The 25,883-nt window shown below is 42.2% G+C and overlaps 1 protein-coding gene across 1 annotated transcript in view; it reads right to left on the minus strand.

The window, feature by feature from the left end:
* Nucleotides 1–25,883, minus strand: part of ENPP2 (ectonucleotide pyrophosphatase/phosphodiesterase 2) — a 71,786-nt gene that overhangs the window by 45,070 nt on the left and 833 nt on the right. The window contains 5 exon segments of the mRNA XM_080581293.1: nucleotides 261–358; nucleotides 1,572–1,632; nucleotides 3,987–4,112; nucleotides 6,265–6,420; nucleotides 12,210–12,312. Of these exon segments, the coding sequence (XP_080437419.1) occupies nucleotides 261–358; nucleotides 1,572–1,632; nucleotides 3,987–4,112; nucleotides 6,265–6,420; nucleotides 12,210–12,312 (544 nt within the window).

The raw sequence follows: 25,883 nt of genomic DNA on the forward strand, positions 1-25,883 counted from the left end.
GCTTTAGTCAGGGTGCTTCAAGCCACTAGGTGATATCATCTAAACCAAATGGGACTTCTGCCATTTTGCTTTCGGGGGGACAACACAAAAACCAAACAAAAAAATCTTTATTAGACCCTTGAATCAGAAGAGCCCTGCATTTAGCACAGCCCTTCTACCCACCAGCACCATGCTGACTTTTGTTGCTCAATACACAATGAAAACAACTGAACTGCAAAAAGATTGTCTTTCATGTATTGTAGTAAAACAGATGTACTCACTCAATTTTTCAATATTGGGCATGACCTTGTTCCCTTTCTTCATATATGATGCACGGAAACCATCAACAGAGAAGATGATCAAAGGAGGACGAACAAAGCTGAAGAATAGAAGCAGCATGAACGTAAGTCAGCATTTCTAAATTATTTTTTATTTCCACTTGCTCACTGAGGCTCCAGAGAACTTCAAGTATAGTTACTACATGTGCTGTGTGTCTATAATATTTTGCTTACTTAACAGATCAGCACAAACTGATGATCTTCATGCTTACTAACATCCAGAGTTTGGTTGTGTGGTCACAGTTAGTTAAAGGGCTGAGTTCCAACATAAAAGACATTTTCCCTGAGCAGCCAAAAGCATACAGCCCAAAAAGGCAAATGTTTACAGACAGAGATGGAGAAGAAGAAAAAAAAAATAGTATGCATGAGTACCCACCCTATCACACAATCTGTAATTAAAAACCACATTTTATGACAGCTGGTCTTCTTTCTTTACAAACAAAAGTCCATGTGGCATTTTGTGTGAGCTCCGTGAGGCAGAAAACATTCTCATATACTAAAGATGATGGTATTTCATGCTATTTTATTGTACTTCTGTTTGCTACTTCTACTTGGATTTGAACCCAAGCAGGCACAGATGTGTCCTGGACAGACACGCCTGGGTCACCTGCTGCAGGGTTAAGAAGCTGCCATTATCACCAGGGGAAGGAGAGGCTCCAATCTCCTCCAAACTATCCTGATAGCACAGACTGAGCTGCAAACCAACATGGCACCTAAGCAGATGCTTACCTTTAAGCATAATAGTGAGCCAAAGGGTTTCAGAATTTCTCACGTTTTCAGTGCTATTCCTGTGCTTGTTATTCTAAGTCAAGGTATATCCCCATTGTAATTCTGAAATCCTTTCACTAAGGAAGACAGTATTAATAATCCAAAATTCAGTTTTTAAAAATGACCTGAGCTGTATTCATATGTGGCTCAGTCTGAATTTTGGTGAAAGCAGGAAAAGATCTCCATAGTCTTCAAGACAGTTTGGTTACTTTCCCTACACACGTAAGTGAAACAGGCAAACCCAGCAGCAGGTCATCAAATGACAAGAGTGCAGGCCCTCACACAACACTATTCATCCAACAGCTCAAAGACAAACAAGCTACAATATTATCAGCCCAATTGTACAAATGGTGAAACGCAGGAAAGCGACCAACTCATAACCATTCAGCAAAGGCATTACAGGGCCAGTGCAGAAGCATGATGTTCAGAGTGCTGGACCACTGGCCTTCTTGCACTTGGCTTTGGGGTTGCAAGCAAAACACTTACCCTGCTGGACATTCAGGAGTTTTTATTTCTTCACAGTCATCATCCACCCAGTGGGTTTCTCCTACCAGGAAAGTAAAATCAGAATTTAAAACATATATGTGTATATATATATATATAATATATATATACGCATATGTGGACACAGCCACAGGTTTCAGAGAAAATTTCAAAAAAATAAAGTCTAGCTCTTGCTAATGATGACCAAATAACGACCAGGTATATTCCACAAAGCTGAACAAATGATCTGGTTATATTCTACTCAATAAGAATATCCAAACTACCACTGCTAGAATCACCTCTTAAGACTGGAGTTAAAAGTATCCTTTTGCCTGAGGGAAACAGTGGTAAAAGCTTTAGGCACAGTGGTCACGTTTTGTTTTGTTGTTGTTTTACTTATTATTTTCAATCTGACAAAAAAAGGGTAGTGCTGCTTCAGGCTGAGAATTCATACCCTCCTTCCCACCAGCTCTGATGTCTTGGTGAGCTGCTTCAGCTGGCTAAAGACACAAAACAAAACACATTCTGTGGAAGAAAAACAACCCTAAATGGTTTCCAGCTGGTTTACAGAGTTGATCAGCTCATGGATCAGGTGAGACTCAGGCACAGCTAAAAAAAAGCACTAATGCTCTTTCAGAGCTAGCTTAGTTAAAATTACTTTATGTGATCAACTATTTTCTTAAGGTTTTCACTACTGAATGCTGACTATAGACTGGCTTATGACTTGCATTTTCACAGGTCAATTGAAAAACAAAGTATTAGCTAATGAGCTTCACTTCCTGAACCTGGCACTATTAAGGGAACTGCAGCTCAATTAAAAGAACAAAATAAAAAGCACCATAGAAAAGATCTGCAGGAAATGTGTCCTGCAGCAATTCCAATTGACCATGACAGGAGGTGGAGGGACGATTTCCAAGAAAAAAAGAAAAAAAACACTATCCTCAGATCGGCACAAGCACGAATAAAGAGGAAACACTGTTCTCACATAACACTTATTCCTGTCAGGATGCCAGGGTCATTGAGATCATTTGTTATTAACCAATTAAACAAAGATTATGTACATTAAAGCAGGAGACATGTAAATTCCTCTGTCTTGACCCTTGTAAGAGGGAGCTCAAAAAAAAAAAAAGGCAGAAACTGAGAACCATACCAGTATTTAAGCAATATCAGCCTTGGATCTCATTGGGAAGGGGAAGAATGTACTCTCCAGGGACTTGCTGGAAGATGCATTATTTCACCTGGATTCCCAACAGCAAAACTCAAGTAAAGAAAATCCCATTTTCAGTGTATGGACCTGGACTATTACAAGTTTCTGAAGCTATGCAGTTGGCCGAAAAAGTGTGGAAGAAAAAAATTTCAAACCTTAAACTCTCCACCGTTAGAGTAAACCAAGAAAAGACAAAGAGTTAGCTGAGATACAATGCTAATTACCAAGCAGCAGAAGACCTGCTCAGAATGGGTGTCACAGTATGCAAGGCAGGACATGCTCCAAACCATCAGGGTACAGGGTGAGACTTAAGCCTTCTCAGCCCATCAATCCACCAGCCAGAGCAGGTTGTATTGCAGACATTGTGTGCCTAGAGGTGATATGGTCACCTGGAGCCCATGCCACCCATCTGAAAATTACAGCTGTCATATTCTTGCAACCTCTGTCCCACAAGAATCAAAGCCTACAGGTGTTGGCCCAAGTAGTTTGAGCAGGAGCTTTTGTAGTAGGGGTAGGAGAGGTTTTAGAGACAGAGATAACGTATCTAGGAATGTTAAATTCCTTCTGAAACCATCAGATATCCCTGGCTTTCCCTGTGATGCAGACAAATGCACCCAAACACTTCTGTATTTTAAACTCGTCTAACCTTTGCCTCTTCTTATTCTACCAGTATCTCTACAGGCAAAGACAACCTCTTTCTACTGTCAACAAATGAGAAGCATTCACCTCCACTAGTGTCCAAAATAAATCATAGAGTCATAGAATTGGAAGGGACCTTAAATATCATCTAATTCCAACCCCCCTGCCATGGGTAGGGACACCTCCCACCAGACCAGGTTGCCCAAAGCCCCATCCAGCCTGGTCTTGAACACCTCCAGGGATAGAGCATCCACAACTTCTCTGGGCAAGCTGTTCCAGTGCCTCACCACCCTCAGAGTAAAGAATTTATTCCTTATATCTAATCTAAATCTATTGTCTTTTAGTTTAAAACCACTACTCCTCGTCCTATCACTGCACACCTTGATAAAGAGTCCCTCCACAGCTTTCCTGTAGGCAAAAATCACAAATGTAAATCCCTGTTTTTCGTCCCTCCTCCCCAAAATCAGAGCAAAACAAGGAGAGGTTTCCTTCTTTAGAAGAAAATTCTTTACCCACAGGGCTGCCTTCTATCAGATTCGGAAAGATAAGAGGCAGAATGACCAAAGACGTACCTTTGCAAACGACTTGGTAGTTAGTACAACAATCTCCTCTACTTAAGCAGTCTTCAGAGCAGTGACAAGCATTGTCATCATTCCTGGTTTCTCCACAGCGATCTTTTGTACATTCCCAGCCCCGAGCTAAAATATTCACGAAGTAAGCAAGAATGAGAGATTATAATCAAAACAAAAAGCACTCACTCAAGCCATAGTGATTACATCCAACCTCAATGAGTAGAGTGTTAAATTTATAGCCCCATTTTAGTGGTTTCAAGACCTCTGAAGTAAGCATGTCAACCAGAAACAAAAAGGACCCTTGTGTCCTGCAGGTGCAGGAGGACTCCTCCAACCACACACAAGTGCTTCTGCTACCCTCGGGTGTTGTACTCCAGGCTTTGTACAACCTGAATGCCAGAAAAGATGTGGAAAGGAAAAGTCAAGAAAGGCTCTTGAAAGATAAATGGAGGGCCTGGAACACAAAGTAGGAATGCTGCTTTTTGTTGAGTAATTCATTCTTTTTCACCCAATTCTGTTCAAGTCCCCAATTCAATCAGTGGGAAATGAGAGAAAGATGAAAAGAGACTATGTGGATACAAATTGATGTTATACTCCCGTCGGTTCTTCACAGAGACAGAAGGAACTTTCTAATACCTCAGCGGGTGAGATTCAGCACCAGCTGCAAAGTTTGAAGCACTTCAAGGAGAAGCATGGCGCAGCAGCTGTAAAACACTCCTGCTCTTCTCATCTTGCAAATGAAGTTAGGATATAAGGGCCTGTCTAAATTATGGCGTTCTCTCCAGGTCAGCACATTGCTACGCTTTAGAATAGGGCCTGAGGATATAAGCATATGGTTTCCCACATGTGTCCTGTCCCAGCCAATAGGAAACTGAAAAGATCACTTCAGTTAACATGCACCCAGTTAAAAATAAAATTAAAAAAACACACACGCACGAGCAATTTCTTTCATTCCCCATTTCTCCTTAATTTAGGGCTTTTTTCCTATAAATATGTAGTATTTACAGATTGTACATGTGATAATTGTCTTCATAAATGCTCGTGGGATTATAAGAAAATTTACACCACGGTTCTAAGGGCTATGCAGCTAACCATACATGTAAATTGATATTGTACTCTCTGGACAGGAGACTGAGGAACTGAGAGTCTGCTCTTTGGGAGCAAACATCTTGCAATGTGCTGAAAGTCTTCAGAACCTCACATTCTACAGTCATTTACACTGGGACAAAACAGCATCAGCTTAAAATTCAGAACTTCTTGGCCTGGAACCAAACCATTTCTTTTATATTAGATTATAGAATCACAGTACTGAGATTTGGTACCATGCTATTCAAACAATATCCTTATAAACAGAAATGAGGAAGTTCTCTCAAACTCTCAAACATTGCCCATCCATGAACAATGATATTTTCAGTCATTAGATTTCTCTTCTGGCTGGTTAGTAAGTGTAATTCCTTGATAAAGCAAGGAAAGGTTTAACAGCAGAATTAGAAGGCACCTGTGTCAACTCTGCCCACTAAGCAAACATTCAAGGAGATAGGTACAACTAATAATTTAAGTGCACTATTAAGAAATAAAACATAACTCATGGACCTCTTTGAAGTTTCCCTTGCCTATGAGTCATGAAAAACGGAAAGTGAACAAGTGGTGTATTTCCTTTCCCCAGGGTCTAATGAACTGAAGGTAAACGTTTTTACCAGTGTGTTATATGCATCCTGACATCTGGAAATCAGAGTCTGGAGCAATGGTAACAAACCCAGCCTGTCACCTCTGAAGGGACCTGCACCACTTCAACACTCCCAGTTTCAGAGGTGCTTTCACAATGCACAATCCACAAGAGAGTGTGAATTGCTCTAATATTAAGTTATCACCTGGGAGAAAAAAAGGATGGATAACACTGAGAGACCAGCCTCCAGTCTGTACCATGGCTCTCTTCATTGTAACCTGGAGGGACAACTGGTGCCTGAATGCTGATTATTGTTTGTAAATGAGTATCAGATCTCCTTTCCAGGTAGTACAAATAGTACCCTGTCTTTTTCTGCCCTAGAAACCATGGCAGAAGCCCAGCAGTGAGGAGCAATAGGTGCATGTCCCTACTGCTCCTTGTAAGGACACGTGGGCTGCGTTATGGGCTAAGCCAAGCCTAGCCGGCAAGGCAAGGTAAGGAGGAGACACGGGTTACAGCAGGGAGCACTGTATTATAGCAGCCAGTCCCAACTGCTCGCATAAGCCAGGCATCATCAGCACCTGCCAGTGCAGGGCAGGAGACCCATCGTACCTGTCTTTAAGCACAGCTCATCAAAGTCGAAGCAGCAGCTGTTGTAGCTCTTGCACAGGTTGTCACAGCGGCAGCCAGGAGGCTCTGCCTCTTGAAGTTCAAAGCATCTGTTTTTGCAGGAGCCAGAGGTACTGATCCAGGGGGAATCTGACAGGACTGTGTGGAACAAGAAACAGGGCAACATCTGTCAGACCAGCAGCGGTGGGACAGGTGGCTCAGCCCCGAGCCACTTGGATGAGTGAAACCTCAGCTGCCTGCTTAGGGAGAGGAAGGGAGCGGGGAGAGGGGAAAGGTTGCCTGCAGAAGCCAAAAAATATATATACATATAAAAGTTTAAAAATCCAAAAAGTCAGCTCTTTTTGGGGGGGGAAAGAATGAGGAAGCAGCATGCTGTGATAATATCCTGCAAAGAAATGGACCTGGCTTTACCTCTGTAACAATCAAGAGATTACTAGCAGAAATGTATTGAAGTCTCCAAGGCCAATTCCAGGAGCTGCAGCTATTCCTCAGAAGCAGGCCTTTGTTTTCAGAAACCAAGTGACATTTTCATGGCTGGCTGGGCAGTTCGCATAGTAAAGGACTGCAATTAATCTACATGCAGTCAGCAGGACTTGGTTTGCTCTACTCGAAGGTGCCAAATCACTGTCAAGCGTGAACGAAAACTGTAAGATGCTCTATAAGTTAATGGAGAAGTAAAGCACAACTTTTTGGTGGACTTCTGCAGAGCATTAAATTATAAAATTAAACAAAGTACAGAAGTATATAAGTATAAAAGAAGACAATGTATTTGATGTGTATAACTAAATGGAGGACTGCCAGTCTGAAAACCATGAATAATGCATTAGACTTCAATAACCAATTAGTAAGGGCCCTTATTGCCAGAGCTGGTGTGTACTTCCCTGCTATTTTCTCAAAACTTAGTATCTTATACATTTTTCCTATCAAAGAGTCCTACACAGCAGCTTACGTAAAGCAGGAAGCTACTCTCTAGGGGTAATGGCATTTTATGAAATAAACTGAGATGAATTCATGTTATTCTTTAAAAGCAGAGGTGTTCCAAGGAATATTTCACAATGACATTTGTTCTTTGAGAGACCTATTAAAATTAAGTCTTTGAAATTGTCTTAGAGTTTGTTTTCTTTTAGACCACGTTTTGGTTTTGGCAAACCTCACCATGATTAGCTGTATGATTTTAAGAGAACTGATGCAATGACACTTTTGGGAAACAGTTGCTCTGATCTTTCTTTCATGTATTTTTTTCCCTACTCTTTTACATAGCTGAAAGTTCAGTCTCCACATAAACCGAGGAAAAATCTCTTTCCAAACATGATGACCTTATCCCAACACTGTAAAAATGGCTGGGAAAGAAGATGGAGAGGAAGTCTGGAGGTGACATAGCTTGTATCCTACCACTTCCCATCCCCAGCACTACTGATCCATCGTTTCCCTTGGAGTGGTACTGGCACCAGCAGCACCAGCATAAAACACTTCAAGGAGCAAACTGGGCAGTAAATCAACCCTACAACAATATCATGGGGAGGGAGCAAACCTATAATGGCTGCAGCCATGGATCGTGATAGTAGCAAGGCACATTCATATGACTTCTGGAAAAGGTAATGGTGGGCAACTGTGTCTCTCTGCTTTTGTTTGACTTTCAGTCAGGTGAGCATTGCTAAAAGCAAGTACCAGCATAGTCACAGTGCAGTTTCACTCTGTGGGTACATACTTTGCAAGGATGCTTTTAAAGAGCCATCAATATTTTGGCCATCGGGAGCTCCTAGGGGCTAAAGGTGGCTTATCTATGCTGGCAACACACAGACCAGTATTTTTTTCGGTCACATAAACAGGCCACAAATCTACATTAGAAATTAATCACATGAGAATTGTTTCAATGTTAATGCTCACATTTTCAGAGAGATGTAGTCTTGCTCCTTATTCTTAAGGACAGCTGCTTTGTGCCAAATGCTCCTGAAAATCTGTTACTAAAGAACATTTCTGTTATTTAGCCTCTTTTGCTACTTTCCCTTTGGAAGCTAGGTAACATATAACCACAGATCTAGTAAGCTGCAAATTTGAACTCAAATGGATTACATACAACCACAGACTATATATTCCTTACACTGGCATTGCCCTCTTCATTTCAAAGGAATGAGAGGGAGACCATTTCAGAAAGTCAAGAAACACACAGCAGCATGTGTTTAGGAAAAAGAAGGTGTAAACCTGAGTGCAGATTACAGAATAACAGTGTCAACTGTATTTCAAGGAATGTCCACCTGTTGTAAAGTACAAATCATTTATCAGGAAACCACTGGAACAAATTGCCTACAGAGGCTGTGCAATCTCTGATCTTGGACATTTGAAGAACAAGTTATACACCAAGACCTGTCAGGAGCACTTCAGAAATAAATGCCCATGTATTGGGATATAGACAATGTCTACATAGCTGGTCAAGCATCCCCTCTAGCTCCACCTTCTATGACTGCAAGTAGGGTTCCCATTTCACATAAGAATGGTTTAGTCCAGCTCCCTTATTTGCTATTTTTTTCCACATCTTCTGGCATCCTTTTTATTAGCGATGTGACAAATTACCCCAAATTCCTTAGCAAATTCAAGTTATACCTCCTAAGTCAATGCAGGACACCTTCCACATAGCAACACAAAAGAGGATGTGGTTTAACTCCCCTGATCTCTGAATATATTAAGATCAATCCTTTGTTTACCACGACTGACCTTGCCTTTGCAGCCAGACCGTGATTTTCAGGTCGTGCACAATGCCATGGCATGGGTACTGGTGCATGTAGAAGAGTTGGAAAATATATCATCAGGAGCTCCATTCATGGTGAGCATTTTCAAATTCACTGAAGACTTTGTACAGAACAAACTTACACAGTTTCAAAATACTTTTCAAAATTCCTGCATCCCTCCACAGCTCTTGCAATCAGACCTGCCTCCATGCAACATGCACAGGGGCCTCCCCATGAAGATCCTCCCCTCCTTTTTTAATAGGTAGAGCTTTTCATACCCTTTTCCATGTCTTTTTTTTTTTTTTGCCACTAGGCTCAAAGTAACCATCTAAGTATTATCTCTCACATCATATATTAGAGAAAAAAGTTATATAGGGCAATACTGCCTTCCTGATTCAATCCATGAAGGTTATTACAATTCCATTGTAAATGTGTTATATTCACCTGGGAATGCACCATATCAAACTACTTGCTCTGATTCAATCTAATTACATCATTAAAAAATAATTATCAACTCTATGTACTTCCAGTAGTATTTCAATAGTAGGGCTACAAAATACAGACATGTTTACACAGCCATTATAGGAATGAGGCTACCTGGTAAGAGTATGCCATTTGGGATCCTATATGGAACCTATGTGGATCACCTAAATACCTGCATAAAACATCTAAAGCACCAGTTTTGCTATGTAATATTCAAATTATGAATTTGCATTTCACTTTTCCATTAAGTCATTGCAGTTAATAAAATTTCAATGAAAAGTCACTTAAGGAAAACAAAACAATTCTAGCTGTTCCAAGACAATAAATTCTGGGTTTAGTGCCATGCTTAAAAATGCAGTGAGAAGGAACAGAAAAACATCAAAGCTTCTCCTTCCAAGATTGAAGCTATCATCCTACCATGACTAAGGAATATGCTTCAAGAGACTGCTAAAGTCATTTTCCTTGGAAGTACTTACCAAGAAGTCTGGAAGGTTCATACAGTAAGTAACTTACAAAAGCAAAGTTATGAAGAACAGCAGCCTTGGTACTCTTAATTTCTTTTTTTTAAAGACTTGAAGTCAAAAAATTGTTTGTTGGATACAAATATCAAACATCTATACGCTATCAAAAGAGATCAAGAGAACTTTTTAGGCATGATGGTACTTCTTTGACATGCATGTATAATGAACTATGGAAAACAAAACAAAATAAAACACTGGTTTGACTCGTAGAGGAGTTCTATACTAGATAAAAACTGAAGTTTGCCTACAATCATGGCATACCCCTGTAAAAGTAACAAACTGGAAATATACAGCAATGGTTAGTAAAGAGACAGAGTTTTGCCAGCACAAAATAATTAGTTCTAGACACTAAGAAACTTGGAAATAAGCCAAGGCAGAGTGAAGTTGAAAAAGAACATACAGCAATCTTTCATTCTGGATAGTTCACAGCACTAGGCTTCTGATGAAGTACAACTGAAAGTCATGCAACTACACGAACCTAATGCCTAAAAAAATTCTTTGATCACAGTGCTTTAATTTTATTTAAAAAGACACCTTTCTAGCCTAACAGTTTACTTTCTTCTTCAGACAGATGTAGCAATAATAATTTATTCTTTGCTTTCACATCCAATTTTTTTTTTACTGCAATAAAAGTAACCAGGCTTCCCAAATGCACAAGGAAACAAAGAGTAACAGAGGGTTTTGTCCTCATTGTTGCCCCTTAGAGTGGACTACATCAATGCCAGGTTCTGGTTCAATCTCAGCCATATGCACCTTTTCAATAGACTGCCCCAAAATAACCCACATCTCCTGCCTTTTGGGGAGATATCCTGTATTTCTTACTATTCTCCTGGGATGGTGATCTACTGGAAACAGCACACAGCTACTGTTCCCAGCCCTGGTGGCACTGAACGGTGCTGGTGGGCTCAGCAGAGTTGGCAATGTCGAGCTGCAGTGGGTCCCAAGTATCGGACCTTTGGGACTTTGGTACAAAGCAGCCCTGCCCTAAAGCCTGCACAGTCACCATCAAAAGCAAAGCAATCGACAGCCAGGTGTTGAAGACATGAAATGCAAATCCTTCATGTCACTACTACACACATTACCCAACCGCTCTAGAGTTTACGTACTAGAAGATAAAATTAGTAATACATTTGATTTACGAGCAAATTTGTTTTGCTGTTGTATAAATACCAAAAGCAACCACCACTATCTCTTCAGTTACCTAAAATGCCTCTGCTCAGCGATCAGCAACCCCAACTGTGGCTGTGACCAGACACTAATTCTCATGAAAGACAAGGAAGGGGAGGACACACATTTGTTACCAGGCACACAACAACCTCAGGACACCATAAAAAAGTTCACAATGAAAATTCACAGGCTATCATTACAGATGGGTATTGCATCCTTTTCACTTCGGTTAAATTAACCAGCTCTAAGTCAATGACCACAGGTTCCCTTTCTCCTGCCAAGGGAAGGAATAGAGACACAAGTCAAGCCTACATTCATTTTATTTTTTAAGAAAAAAGACTAGTATTCCATTTTATATATTTTTCCACTCGGACTATGCCTGAGCTCACAAAACCCTACACTGCCCCAGAACACGAACAACAGTCCCTTCTGTGGCATGTTCTTGCTTTCCTCCAAAGGCAAACAGCCGACCCCTGACAGCACATCTGCTGGCGAGGGACGCGAACACCTGCTCGGCCCTCGCCGCCGTCAGATGTCTGCCGTCTACTGTTCACAAACCAGCATGACCTCAGGAGACGCAGAAATGCCAAAAGCTTTTCTCACCAGCGCGTTCTTGAAAGCATTACTCAAGATTAGAGAAACCGCTTCAATAGCTACCAAAATGCAACCGGCACCCTTAAAGCAATCGGGATGTTTCTGTTAGTTCTAGAGGGAAACCGCACGCAGCACAAAACTTTGCAAGCACAATGAAGCAGCTATGGAGACCGATCTCTGCGATACTGGCGGCGCTCAATCCGAAAATAAGCTAGATTTTCCATAGTCACATGCACACAGAGCAAAAGTTTAAGTAAATAGGAGACCTATAGGTGAGTCCCAAAGGTCAACTGACTCAGGCTCAGTGAGTTATTTCTTCTCTATATCCTAGAGGTAAAAGGAACAAGCAAACTACTGTTTCGGCGTAGGAGTGGTTTCTAACCGCCGTATATAACATAAGGGTATTGCGATGTACAATTTATGTCCGTTACTGTACCTGAGACTGGGCCCTCATCCCATTCTTCAGATCTCCTAAAGCGATTTGTTGTAAATCCCATGCAGACATTTACTCCAAAGGCAAAAGCAAATAAAGATATAACCTGCAAAAGCAAAACAGCAGAGTGATCAAACTGTGCAAAAGCCAGGACTTCCAAGCTACGAGCGTTATGATTAAAAGGGCAGAGACGGTCCCTGTACATTCGAGCTCCCCAGCACTGCAGTTCCCATCACTGGAGCAGCAGCTGACAGTCACCGTTTCAGAGGAGCACAAACCAGAAGGGGGTTATGAATAAAACATCTCTTTCTGAAGCTGAAACGCTCCTTTTTGTAGGACCTTATTCAGGAGAGACGGGCTACTCCTCCTCTAAAAGCAAACACGCTCCTTTCCTCCCCTACCTGGTGTAAGTGGAAGCAGCCCTTCTTAGCCATACTAGAGGATTCTTGAAAAGCCCGTGCAGTACCGTCCCTTTTGCTTTATAGTGAGCACAGAGCTCTGTTTGCTCTGGGAGTTCGGGCTATTAGCTACAAGTAATCCCACCTGGTGAGGTTGACAGGCTCGTGTGATTTGTCCAGGGGGTGATTTCATCATGTTTCACTCACAAATCGCAGCTCCGAGTGCAAGAAGCTCCAGGCATCATCCCTCGCTGCGCCCTCCCCCCAAACACACACACGCACGCTTTTATGTGGTTTCCTCTGGCAAAGCAGGGCTTTCTTCTGTTGCTGCGGCCAATAGCTGTTCCTGCTCATTTTATTCTTCTCGCAGAAGTAACATGGGTAAAAGAGAAACCAAATGTGTCTCCATCTGGCTCAGAGAAGAAGAAGGGGAGGGGGGAAAGCTCGCCCAGGCTGTGAAACGAAAATAGCCCCAACGCCATCCTCGAGTGGCACAAAACATCGCAGGCATTTCTGTGCGGTGGGACGAGCACAGGGCAGCAACCTGGGCACTGTTCTCATGCTGCACGGTCGCTGCTCAAGTTCCTGGCTGGGTTGCGGAGCCGAGTGCCCCAAGCTGGGGACGTGCTGGGAGCACGGGGGTATTTTTACAGCTCTAGCCTCCTGCAAGGCACAGAGCGATGGAAACGCACGGTTTTATCGGAAGAGCTGGAAACCGCAGCTTTGCAGAAAGGAAAGGAAGCGGCACGTTCCCTCTGTCCCACATTTTCCCATTTTCATCAACGACAGCAGAAAGCTCAGCTGTTCGGATAAGTACTTCTATTTACAAAGCAGATGATAATGCTGAACACAATTATGGTTGAAATCGGCGGCTTAAATATTGTTTGCCAAGGCAAATTATTTACCAGTGTAGTTCGCTGCTTTTTTGTCTGATGAAAGCTCCTTTCATCAAAGTATTTACTAACAATGACATTTAAAGGGACAGAGTCAGGGTTGGTAAGCCTATGGATGGGCTTTTCGCTTCCCCTGGGGCTTTGTCATGTTGATACTGGCATGAAGGAACATGTTATAATTTTCTTTAAACCATCGTGCAATATCAAGCACATACAATTCGGAGCTTTGTTGAGAAGTACCTTTTACCTGCTGCAATATCTGTCCCTCCCTACTAAGTAGCTTTGCAGGGCAGAGGCTCCTCTTTCTACCCACATCTCATCTGCCTGCCACCCTTGGCTAGGAGCTGATCCTTTTTTATGCAATTTCTTAACCAAAGTGGCTCCATTGTGGAGCTGCATCTTTGCACTGCAAGCCTCAGGGAAATGCAATTAGTCTGGGAAGACCTCAGTCTTAGCTATACCAGGACAGTGTATTCCTCTCCTTGCACAGAGCAGGGGTGTGAAGTCAAGACCCATCTTCTGATGTTCACTTCATCACTAGCTCAGTGGAAAATGAAATAAGCAGCTGAAGTATAGGTTGCATTGTGTGCTGAAGGCAGTTTTTTCTAGGAAAAAAAAAAAAAAAACACAAAACTGCACACTGTGCACAGAGGTCTAGAGAAAAGTAATGACCACAATTTTTACTAGATGTTCCTATAATATTATTCACTCTTAGCATCTGGTATATCCTGTGATTAAACACCTTCACCCACAAGCACTAGATAAGTACACTAGGTAAGTGCATGACAGCAGCAGAAGGGAAACCAAAGGTGTCACACACAAAATTACACAATGGTGTTACATATCTCAGCTGATGAAGTTCACAGTTTGACAGGCAAAGCATGAGAATCAGCAGACTGAGCTCTCCTCCAGCCTGGGACCCTCAGGTCACCAAGTGATCCAGGCAAAACACAACTGAGTTTTCAAATCTAGTTACCAATATTGAGTGACCAAGCCAATATATCCAACCTCAATTTCAGAGATGCTGAGCCCTTACAGCTCCTGCATATCTTCCTATCATGCAGGTTCTCGGTTCTTTCAAAAGAAAGTTCCTACAGAAGTTTAAAATGACCACCCAGAAAAATGAAGCAAGAAACAAAACCAAAACATACAGCAACATAGACTTCTACTGAATTTAAAATACACATTTCATTCTTTTTCATTCATATAACATCTCTGGAGCTTGTAAACTGCACGATCTCATGTTAACAGAGCTCATTTTAAGTGTTCTGGTCTACACTACAAGTATCTTATATTATTTAACCTCCTCCATAACATCCTTTGCGAACTATAGACGACAATGACTCTGAAACTGCTAATATTTTTCTTATGTGTTATGTAAGACACAATTTCCAGTAGCTCTGAACTGACCACATACTCAGATGCACAATCATCTTTTTGTAACAAGGATTCTGCCCGAAGCCACCCCACAGATGCACAAGGAACTTATTAGCATAAACAAGGTTTAATGATTTTGTTCAGGGAAAATTTCACTGCTGGGATCACTGGAAATTAACTTTTTAGCAATTAATTGCCATTTTACTCATCAGAAGAAGAAAGAATAAAGTAGAAATAATGTGTTCCTGACCCTTTGGTCATGCAGTGGTTCAGTACAAGTTTTAGGGCTTGAATTAAACACTTTAAAAAGGAATTTTAACGAGATCAACAGAAGATGAAATGCATCTTTCTCAATTATTGTGCATAAGGATTGGCCTTTATGGCTGTTAAATATGTATGATGGTAGCGATTATTATTTAACTTAGAATGCAAAACTTCCATCCAGCCACTAGGTGACACTTTAAATGAGAAGTTCATGCTGTGACATTTACAGAGTTACAAGAATTCCTGTTCTACTTTTCCAGAGTTAATAAAAGAAGGGCAATATTTGTAGTCTTGTATAAAATCAAATTTTCTTAATTTTTTTAAATGGGAAATGAGAATGCAGAGAAATCAAGTATATTGGCTGAGTCACAGGCTGGGGATGGAGTAGGCTCTAACAAAATGAGCCTTTCTAGCTCCTTATCTCCACATTGCATTGCTGGGTGCAGCACATCAGCCACATAAGGTGACCAGGGTGAAAGTTTGCAGTATCCTTGATAGCAACATAAACTGCAGGAAGGTGAAGGACTTTGCCAAAATGTCTCAAAGCTCTCTCCCCATGTACACACCTTCCACATATAGTTGTGGCCAAGAAAAAAAGGCTTGTCAGGTAGATGAAATGCCAACTTCACAGAACAAAACCTTTTGATGAACTAGGAATTCAGTTGCAAAACTCAAGCAGTATCCATGCTGAGTGCCCTCAGACACAAGTACTGTGAAAGCAAATAAGCCTCCCTAGGCTTATTTGCTGAAGCAACCCTGGGAAGATGTGGGCACTCACTGAAAGCACCCCAAGACTTTTGGGAGGGAGGGTGATGGCCTGTGATGAGCAGCCCCTCAGCAGAGACCAGCCTGGGATGCAGGAGCCCGAAACTTGACTGCACACTCCCACAAGTGATAGATTTCAAATGTCTGGCAAGTTGGCTTGGAAAACAAAAACATAGAATGTGATCATAAAGAGTAGGTGAGGACACAGATGTTTGTACGGATACGTAAAGGGGGAAACAGGGTGTAGAGGAAAATAAAATATTAGCAGACACAAGGGTCAGACTGTCCCTTGCTTGGGCTGTTGACATGTGAGGGTTACAGAAGCTTCTGCAAGGATCTTTTTTTCTTATACACACAGAAAAGCTGCATTTTGCCAAGGTGGTGACCTCTGCGGTGGAGGGCACAGGATCAACGGGTGAGGGGCCACACCAGTCTGCTGCTACCCCATAAGACTGGGAAGACCCGCAGCCCAGGCTGTGCTCATGAAAGTACCTGTTTATGAAGTGCCTCAGAACACCACCCGCCAGTGCCTGACAGCTTAACGAATACCTCTGCAATTATCTGTCTGATTATCTGTCTGCTCATCACCGCCTGAGGAGAAAGGTATGCAAACCATATTCTCAAGTGCACCCAAGGAGCGGGCTGAGAAAAACTTTCTAGGCCAGAAAGATCCATAAAGGGGTGCCAGACCCTCAGGGAGGATCACGGACAAATTAAAGTCTTCAGAACTGCAGCTTGCTGCAGCCCAGCCCCTGAGGCCCAAGGTGCCTTAGGCACCTACAGGCCCATCAACATTTCTGAGCACCCCTGCAGGGTTCACGGGGCTGGGAGCTGAGGGCCTGAACCTGTACAGAACCTCACTGAGAACAACCAGCAGAGCACATCGTGTCCTCCTCACGTTGCCCTGCTGGGATAGCCACCAAACGTCAACCATAGGTGTGCTGGGTTGGGTGCCTGTCCCAAACTGAGCCTACACATGCTGCCTACCCTGAGACTGGAGAAGAATCACTGGCCAAAGGGGGGATCCTCATCCCAGCTCTGCCTTAGTCGTGTAAAACTCTCACATGCTCACTGGGATGAGGACTGAAACACCAGTGGTGGCCTGGTGAAAGAGGGAGGGCATAATGCCATACAGGAATAAATTCTCCCACACCTCACATCCTCCGTGACAGCTTCAGTGGCTGTGGGCCTGGTGAGAGCACTGCAGCTCCTCAAGCTGCCCGGGATGCCCATGAAGGGATTTACCTCAAGTGTTACACACGCGCAAAGCAAGGTTTATATCAGAACCACATCTTCTATTGTAGCAGCTAGATTAGATGAAAACCAGACAAGTTTTCAATGACCTGTAGAAAGCTGTGTGTGCTGAGAGCCTGGCTCTCCTTCCAGCAGTACCGCAGCTAACAGACCGCCTGGTCCACCACAGGGCGTTACACCTCGCCCTGAGAACCACACGTACAACTGCAATAGCATTAACACTACCCCAACACGCATACTTTCATCATCTTCGAAGAAGCTAACATTTTCTGAATTCAATTTCTGGACAAAATGATTATTACGAAGCAGCACAAGTACTCTACTAAAATGCACTGGGAGTTCGTAACTACATTTCTTAAGATAATCAGATATAAAAATTCTAGCATGCAGCAGAATGAAAACTGTTCTGCGATGAAAAATTGCTTCTTTATGGAGGGTAAGAGTGAGTGAAATAGGCAGCCAAAGAGCCCACATGTGTTTTCAATGCAGCCTGTGCAAGGCAAAGTATATCTCCAGGTTTTCATCCCTGCTTTTTGCTGGTTGAGATGGTGGCCTGGTATCACAGGTGTCCACCAACAGCTTCACATCTGTCTTTTGAAAAGAGCTGTAGGCTTGGATGGTGTAAAAATCACCCACCATCACAGCCAATATCCTGGATGTCTTGAAGGCCTTACTGGGTACCATACATGTGCCACACAATCACTATTCACTTATTTGAGCTTTTCAAGTGATACAAATTATTCCATTCTATGATAACCATAGGCCTTTAGAAACAACGACTTAAAGCTAAAAAGGAAAAAAGAAACAAAAAAAGAGCAAAGCTGGTAGTTTTTTAAAGACGCAAGCAAGCAGGTTTTCTAGACTTCAAATCATGTTCCTACTTTCTTTACGTAACTTGTATAAACATCCTTTACCATGTTTGAACTTTTTTCAGTGGAATATAAGCTTTGAACTTCCTGGGTATATAAAACTCCTTGTGAGGACTTCTACGATAATCCCGTAACATCTCTCTCCTACTTAATCATATTTACCCTCAGCCCAAACTCCATTTTGGCACACTTTTCAAGCTCAAAGCTTGGTTATGATTAAAAAATTTCCAAGTGCTAATCTCTTCCCTACAAGTAAAATGTGGATATAATTAATACTGCTCTGTTTACTTTCAGTTGTTTTCTTTGCCAAACAAGAGTTTCTATTGGTTTGTTTTAAATCTCTTTTTTTTTAAAATGTTTTTGGCACTTGGATCAAGAAAGAAGTATTTTAATTGATATTTTTCTTCTCGTTAATCTAAAAAACCACTGGTATTTTCTAAATGGCAAAATCCTATTTGATTTCAGTTTAAAGAGATATGTCACTATGAATAACTTTCTCAACTTGCCCTGTAGTTGGAGCTTTGGACATCCATGCTCTCCAGCATCAGTACTTGTTCTGGGGAAGAAGCAAAGTGAGATCAGGCTGGAAACAGGATCCCTCCACAGCAAACAGGGACATGCCCTGCTTGGGCATTTGGACTTATTTTTCTTTCGTTTCTATAGTTGCACAAGGAGGCATTTCAAGACTGAAGAACTGGCTGCTCTTACGGTGACCTGTAAGTGTCTGTACCTATGAAAGCTTTTTTGGCATGGTGAAGGGATGCGTGAACACAACTGCAACGCTGCAGGCCAGTGACAGGCTGTGACAGTGTTGCTGTAAAACAAAAAAGGCTACGGGCCATCTGAGGTTTGAACCTGCTTCAGACAAACCCAAGACTTATTCAAGCTCAGAGCTAGTTCATTTGCTAAGAGCCATAGGACCTTTATAAAGAGCAGGAACTCTGCTAAAAACAAATCGTGAAGAAATCAGGACAGCCTGAAGAAGAGACGGCTGCTGGCAGGGGGGTGTTAGAAATAAAAAAAAAAAAAAAAAGAAAAAGAGAAGGAAAGAAAAAATAATTATTAAAAGTTGGCCAAACACCCTGATCTGATTCACTGCATGGCCTCACGAACATTCATGCAGGAGGATACAATAGCAGCTGAACAAGGTTCTGCTTAAAGAAAAACGTATAAAATGAGGACACAGCTAACACTGTCACAGACTTAGATCCATCTGCAAGCTCATTCTGGGGGGACTGTTTGAGATAAAACTGTTGAAATACACACCTTTATACCACAAGCTTAAGCTATCCCCAGCCACTGGAAGAAGTGAGGTGTCTGAATAACTTGGAAATAACTGGATTTTCTGCTCTTCTCCTTTAGAAAAGAAATGAAACCAGCAGGTATAGCCCAGATAAAAGCATCTACCAGCAGTCCTAGCAGACTGGCTGGTCCTTGCCATCACTCCCATCCCTCTAACTCCAAAAAACCACTCCTAGGAACACAAGATGAGTTAAAAAAAAAAACAAAGTTAAAAGAAACTCCCGTTCACAGGTTTTTGCAGTTGGATGAGTTCAGTGCTCCGATCCTCAGCCCTGGAAGCAGCGTGTCTGTGAGATACATGGAGCTGTAAGCTGCTACTGCTTCTGAATCCCAACCTGGGTAATGTCAGCGAGCAGCATCCCTTGGCCGGGGGACAGCACGGAGCAGCGCTTCTCTTCCCTCCCACGTGCTGCCAGGGAGCATCAGCATTACCGCTGCACACGCTCAGCTCTCCGCCTTTCTGACCGGGCATCTGCTGCTGCCTGTTTTAATGGCAAAGCACAAAAGCTTTAAACAATTGCATATTACTTTTTAGGTCATTTCGGACAGATGGGCCATTTTCCAAGCATCACAAATTTTCCGAAGTTCAACTGTGTCAGCACCGCTTCAGTTGCACGCCAGCTTTTTTTCCTGATTACGGCCGAGTGCAAAGATGACAAATGTAAGCACAAAGGGGAAAACATCCTGTTGGAACAGTACTCCCTGTTTTCTCAGGGTGAGAAAAGTATAAGCAACATTTCAACAACAAAACAATGAGATCCATTGCTAGATTTTTTTTTTTAAACCCATATCATAATGTGGAACTGAATACATTTCAAGCTCTGCAGGAGTGCAATATGAAAAAGAAAAAGACATGAAGGAAAGTGCTAGAAAGCAAAAATTTTCTAGCATGGGTTTGCATAAGGATTACCAGTGTTTTTTTGGTTGTTATTGTGAATTCTTTTTTCATCTATTTAGCATAAAACTTTGGAAAAGAATAGAGTCATTTTTTATGGATTAAACAAGTTGACTACAGCAAAACCAGCCACTTAAATATGAATAGATTTCTTCAGTATTTTAAGGCAGATAATCTTACTAAGTTTTGTTTCTCTAATTCATTTTTTCATCTAACTATACATGATTTTCAGAAATAATCTGTTCCTCAGTTTAATGATTGCTGACTACTGTATAATAAAAGAAGCTCTGCTTCACTCAGCCTTCACAGAAAACATATATTTCTCCTCCCCACCCCAGTAAATCCCTTTTCCATAACAGACAACACTGAAGTCAGCTTGAAATTATATTTGTTGAAGCTTTTCAAAGCAGAGACAGATGTTCCTGGGCACTCACAGAGAGCCTGCAGAACAGCTGGGGCTATTTAATTTAGTGTCCTTTCACTGTCTGTTGCTGCCCCTTCTCTAAGATGCTGCAGCCAAACACCTTTGAGAGCACTGTCCATTCAAATGCAATGTAAAATGGACACAAGTAAAATACAAATCTGGGGAAGAGACTGGAGACACCTCCTTTTCCAACTTTTTTTTCCAGCTTTACCAGCTGAAGGAAAGGTCTCCTCCCTCTGCCTGCTGTCCTCACTCAAGTCTATAAGCTCAATCATCCATTTGGGTGATAAATTGCCCACCGCAGCTGCCTCTCTCCATCTCCTCTGCACCACACAACACCAACTGCAGGAGCTTCACTGCTCAGCTTATCTACTTGGTGCTCCAGAATCCTATGATTAAATCACCTTTTTAAAAAAAAAATATTTAAAAAAAAAGGAAAAAACAGACCTTGGGTAAAGGAGAAGGGATAGGGGATGGGCAGTTGAAGCAGGGAGCAGCAATATCTTCAGGCGGCACAGCTGAAGTCAGAAGAGGAGCATCCCTATCCCTCACGCAAACCAGGTTCACTTTGCACTGAGACAAGAGCAGGAGCACGTACATGGTTCCCCTATAGTAGCTTAAGCTACAACAGCTGTTTGGCAAATGAGTATCAGACCAAAACCTCATGTTCATACCCCTGCTTGTAAGTAACCTGAGCCTGCTAAAACATCTGCTTCATTCTGTTGATAATTCAGCATGTTTTGGGAAGGTATCAGACTAAAAAATGAAATTAGGAAAGCTTCTGCTTTCATTGCTTGTTACTCTGATGCATTATAAATAAATAAACTAACCTCAATGCCCCATTCTATAAGGCCAGGTGGAAGTGCAACCAGGACTGTGTTAAGGAGCTGGGACAGAGGGCGCAGGGCAGAGGCATAGGAAGCTTTTGGAGGCAGAAGTTTCAGCAAATGAACCAGGCTTGACACCACCAGCAACAACTGCCAGGCACCCAATGTCCCATTACAATCAGAGCTATATCCTGAAGTCCACAGGGAAAAGGTGGGCTGGCTGGGCAGAGCAATGGAAAAGCAGGAAAAGTCATTTTGGATTTGGGGGTGAAAGAAGAGACAATATTTTAGGAGAGGTGAGCTCCAAAAGAGGGAATATCTCATTCTTGTTTTATCTTCTGGGGGGCCAGAGGGGAGAAAACCATGCCTGATCTCTATTGTATTGCTCTCTTTCAGTTCTGCACTAGTGCACAAGTCCAATATAAGTGAAGGGACATTAAAAAATTGAAGCCTATTTAGGTGCATTGAATTTATGTGGTCAAGCACAAATGACCTGAGTAATAAATCCTTTTGGGCTTGGCAGCCAGATGAGATTTGGACCCTTTAAGTTGTTTCCTTTAAGAGGGGACTTAGATTGTGGCATCAAGAAATTCTTTGGTACAATCATGTCGTTTACAAAGAATGTACAAAAAATGCTGTTTCCCTGAGCACAGAAAGGAATCCTATTGTTCTGGATATCCAAAAGGCACTTAAGGGCTTCTTACATTTATGCTGAATGAAGGGGCCATCAGCTCCAAGGGAATTTCAGCTGACCTCATGGCAGTGATCCCTTCCCTCTGTCCCACCCCAGGCACAACCTTGTCTCTTGTTTGCCTGTCCTCTTCACTGCCACTTCAGCTGTGTTGGCTGCAGTACAGAAAGAAGGGAAAGCAAAAACCTACAGATGATGCAAGCTTAATTATTAATAAATTGTACTTTCATCAGGGCACTTTCTCCATACCCCAGAAAATATTTTCAAACTGTCACATTCATCAGTGCTACCAGGCACACACAGTCAATACAACTGAAAATGTTCTTCTCCAAGGAGAAATACACAGCAATAAGGGGGTAAATATTCTATAGATAGTAATTTCTCCCTTAAATTTCAATTTATTCTCTTTGCCCTTTTTACTGCTAGTTGTCAGTAGTGTTGGTGTTTGCTGTGGCACCAAAATCTCGTCCTACTTCACCAAAATCTTGTCCTGCCTCAAGGACTCTCACTTAAATAAAGCAGTTTAGAGCAATCCTGCAAAACTGAGCTGTTCGAGTCAAGTCAATGAATACGCAGGGGTGGGATGGGGTATCTGTAGGCTGTATTCCTCCCCTTCACTTTGTTATGCTGCTTGCAAAGTGCAGAGGGAAGTGTTCAAGTCCTGTACCAGGTTTGCACCAGGCTCTCTGGAAAACATGGAGCGATTCCCTAGGAAGAGCCTTTGGAGATGTCCTGCCTGCGCACTCAGCAGTACGTGTGTTTTCCCTTGAAAAAATAAATAATAATAATAAAAAGTGACCTGGTGGTTAGGTTGTGAATAAACAGAAGCACATGGACCTGTCCTGGAACACCTCCCCGTGGGCTGGCCCTGGCCAAGTGCAAGGAGCGTGGCCCAGCGGTGTAGGAAGCATGCCCTGGCCTTGTCCCTATATCTGTTTGTGTTTTGACGGGTGCCAATACAAAGCCAGAAGCTTGAAATTTGGCATTAGGTAAAAAAGCCTGCGTGAACAAAATGTTTTTATCCAATATGGTTAATATAAACCAAGTTCTTTGAGTGGTACAGAGATGAGAGGAAGGACCTCAGCTGAAGGTACGGTTTAACAGCGAACAGCAAGAAATAAAGAATAAAAAAGGAAATTGTAGTAATGGGGATGGCACGTAGCTGCTGTGGGGGAGAGGGTTTCAGCAGAAAAATGGCAGGAATAGCTCTGGCCATGTTCTGCAAATAATGTGCAGATTGCTACACCAGATGACATGGGAAAACAAAATAAGGTTGTATTCAAAGATGAGCTTCCAAGAACACTCTCTCACATACAAAAAAAAAAAAAAAAAAGCCAGAGAAGAGTTGGACAGCAAAGCCAAAGATGGCTTCCAACACCAGAAAACTTCCAAGTTAAAATCTTTAAATAGACAAAAATATACATGGAAACCGAAGATCAGGTGGTAAAAGGCCAGAAACATGTAAAACTGTGCATTATGCATGCATAATGATACAAAGTCAAGATTTTAGGCTTCTGTATTGGGTGTCTGTGTTGGGGTTTTGGCAGCGGGGCCTGGAGGGGCCTCCATGAGGGGAGGCCGGCCCCATGCCGGACACAGCTGGTTCTGGCTGGCTCCAGCAGACACCTCAGGCCACGGCTGAGCCCAGCAGCCAAGCTGGTGGTGCCTCGGTGAAAACTGATTTCAGAAAGGGCAAAAAAACACTGCAGTAAGAATAGAGAAAAATGTGTGAGAAACTGCCCTGTTGTTCAGTGCAGGAAAGAATGAGTGGAGGTGCAGAAATTCCCCTGCAGCCCGTGGAGAGGACCATGGTGGCACAGGTTGTTCCCTTGCAGACCATGGAATAAACCACACAGGAACAGGTTTATAGCCTCCCTGTCCTTACCTCAGCCCACGAGCTTTTCCACCTGATGGTATGAAATCAGATAAACAAAGGAGAAAGTGTGAAGATGAAACTTTTGAGGTACTTCATAATAGAAAGTGTGGAAGGAAGGCATAAAGTTTCCTACAGAAGTGGAGGGTGGCTGGGCAGGAATTGTATTTAGAAGTGGAAGCATCTGGAGACAATTTCTCTGCTAGTCACACAAGTAAGGAAAATCCATTCTATGCTATTTGGCTCAAATGGGACTACAACACTGGAGCTGAGCATACCTGCTAGTATTATATAGTTTTAATTGCTTTTCTTCCAATTATTCATGTATAGCACCAACAACTGTAACTTTTAAGCATATCTTAATTTCTGGAGGCAAAATGAATAGTTTAACATATGAAGGCTGCTAGGACAGGAGATCATTTACCATGGATCTTTCTCATGGAATTTAAACAGTACACAACAGCAAACTATTTCTCCAATGCCAGTAGGGCCTTTATGTGTTTATCTATTTACATTTCTTTGACAGTTACCCTGTTCTCCATTAGTCTAAATGAGTGGAGCACACTCATTTACACACACCGTTTCATGGGTTTTGAGGCAACGAAAGCCTGTGAGGTCATTTGGTCTGACACCCTGCAAACCTTGGTCGCCTTTTCACCAGGTGATGAGCCCAAGCTGGGTCTGCGCTGGGAGCTTCGAATGCCCCCATTCAGCGAGGTGCGGAAGAGGTCGAGGATGCCTCCAGCTTCACAAGCACAAGAAAAATAGTTTGTGTTACTGGTGTACCAGCAATAACAGGTGTGGCTCCTTTTCCATAAGTAACCTGTTGATTTGGTGAAGCACCATGAATAAACGCTTAAAATACCATATGCGGAAATTCAGACAAAAAACACTTAAAATACCACATACGGAAATTCAGACAAGTTGGTGCTGGCCTCAGGACTGCCAGGAGCAGTCTCATGCCACCACCTTTCAGTGATCTCCCAGAACTAGTTGATACCTCCGCTTCTAGTTCAACTGATGTCAAAAGGATCACATTTGGCATCCCCGGGTAAAGCCTGCTATGTGAGAACACTGTTAGGAACAGCTACAGCTTTCAAGAATGATGCTAACATATATTTAGCTACCTGGTATTCAAACGTAGCTAGCATCCTTTGTAAATAATTGGGAACCTGTCTGCTCAATGACTTTAAACTCATGGTTCAATCATATTACATCCTCTGAAGCGAGGCAAGGTTTTGTAAAATACAAAATAGAGTATTGTTTTGTTTTCTTAACATCCTATACAGGCCAGCTTGTTAAGAGAAAACATTTCAAGAGAATGTTTCAAGAGAAGCTCTTTCTTAATCTAAAAATGCCCATACTCATCTCTAAACAGTTCAGCAGGTCAATTGTGGGCAGCCCCTGTAAGGGGCAGAGTCAGCCTCTTTCTTTTATTTTCTTTTAGGTACACAAAGCTCCAGCTGCCCCCCACTAACCTCTCCCTACCCAGCACATTCTGTACTGATGGGTGCTGAAAGGAAGATGCAGAGATCAGTAGTAATTAGAACAATTACAATTAAAATCTAAGCAAATTAGAAGCAAAAGAGACTCAAAAGAGGGTCCCAATGATTATTACTTCAGAATCAGACTAATCAAAAACATCACAATTCCAACCATACAAAGAACTGCAAGGCATGCACTCTTTTATTTACTCCTTATTAACTTGTGCCTCTAATCAGCACTTTACACCTGTAGCATAGGGAGTTAGGGAAAAAAAATGCAGATCTTGGAGTTGTTATTGCCCGGATTAAAGAAATTCATACATTTTGTTCAGAAAAAAAAAAAAAAAAGGCTTAGGCAGAG

This window comes from Anser brachyrhynchus (assembly GCF_964034855.1).
Source record: "Anser brachyrhynchus genome assembly, chromosome: 2".
In the NCBI taxonomy this organism is placed as follows: Eukaryota; Metazoa; Chordata; class Aves; order Anseriformes; family Anatidae; genus Anser; species Anser brachyrhynchus.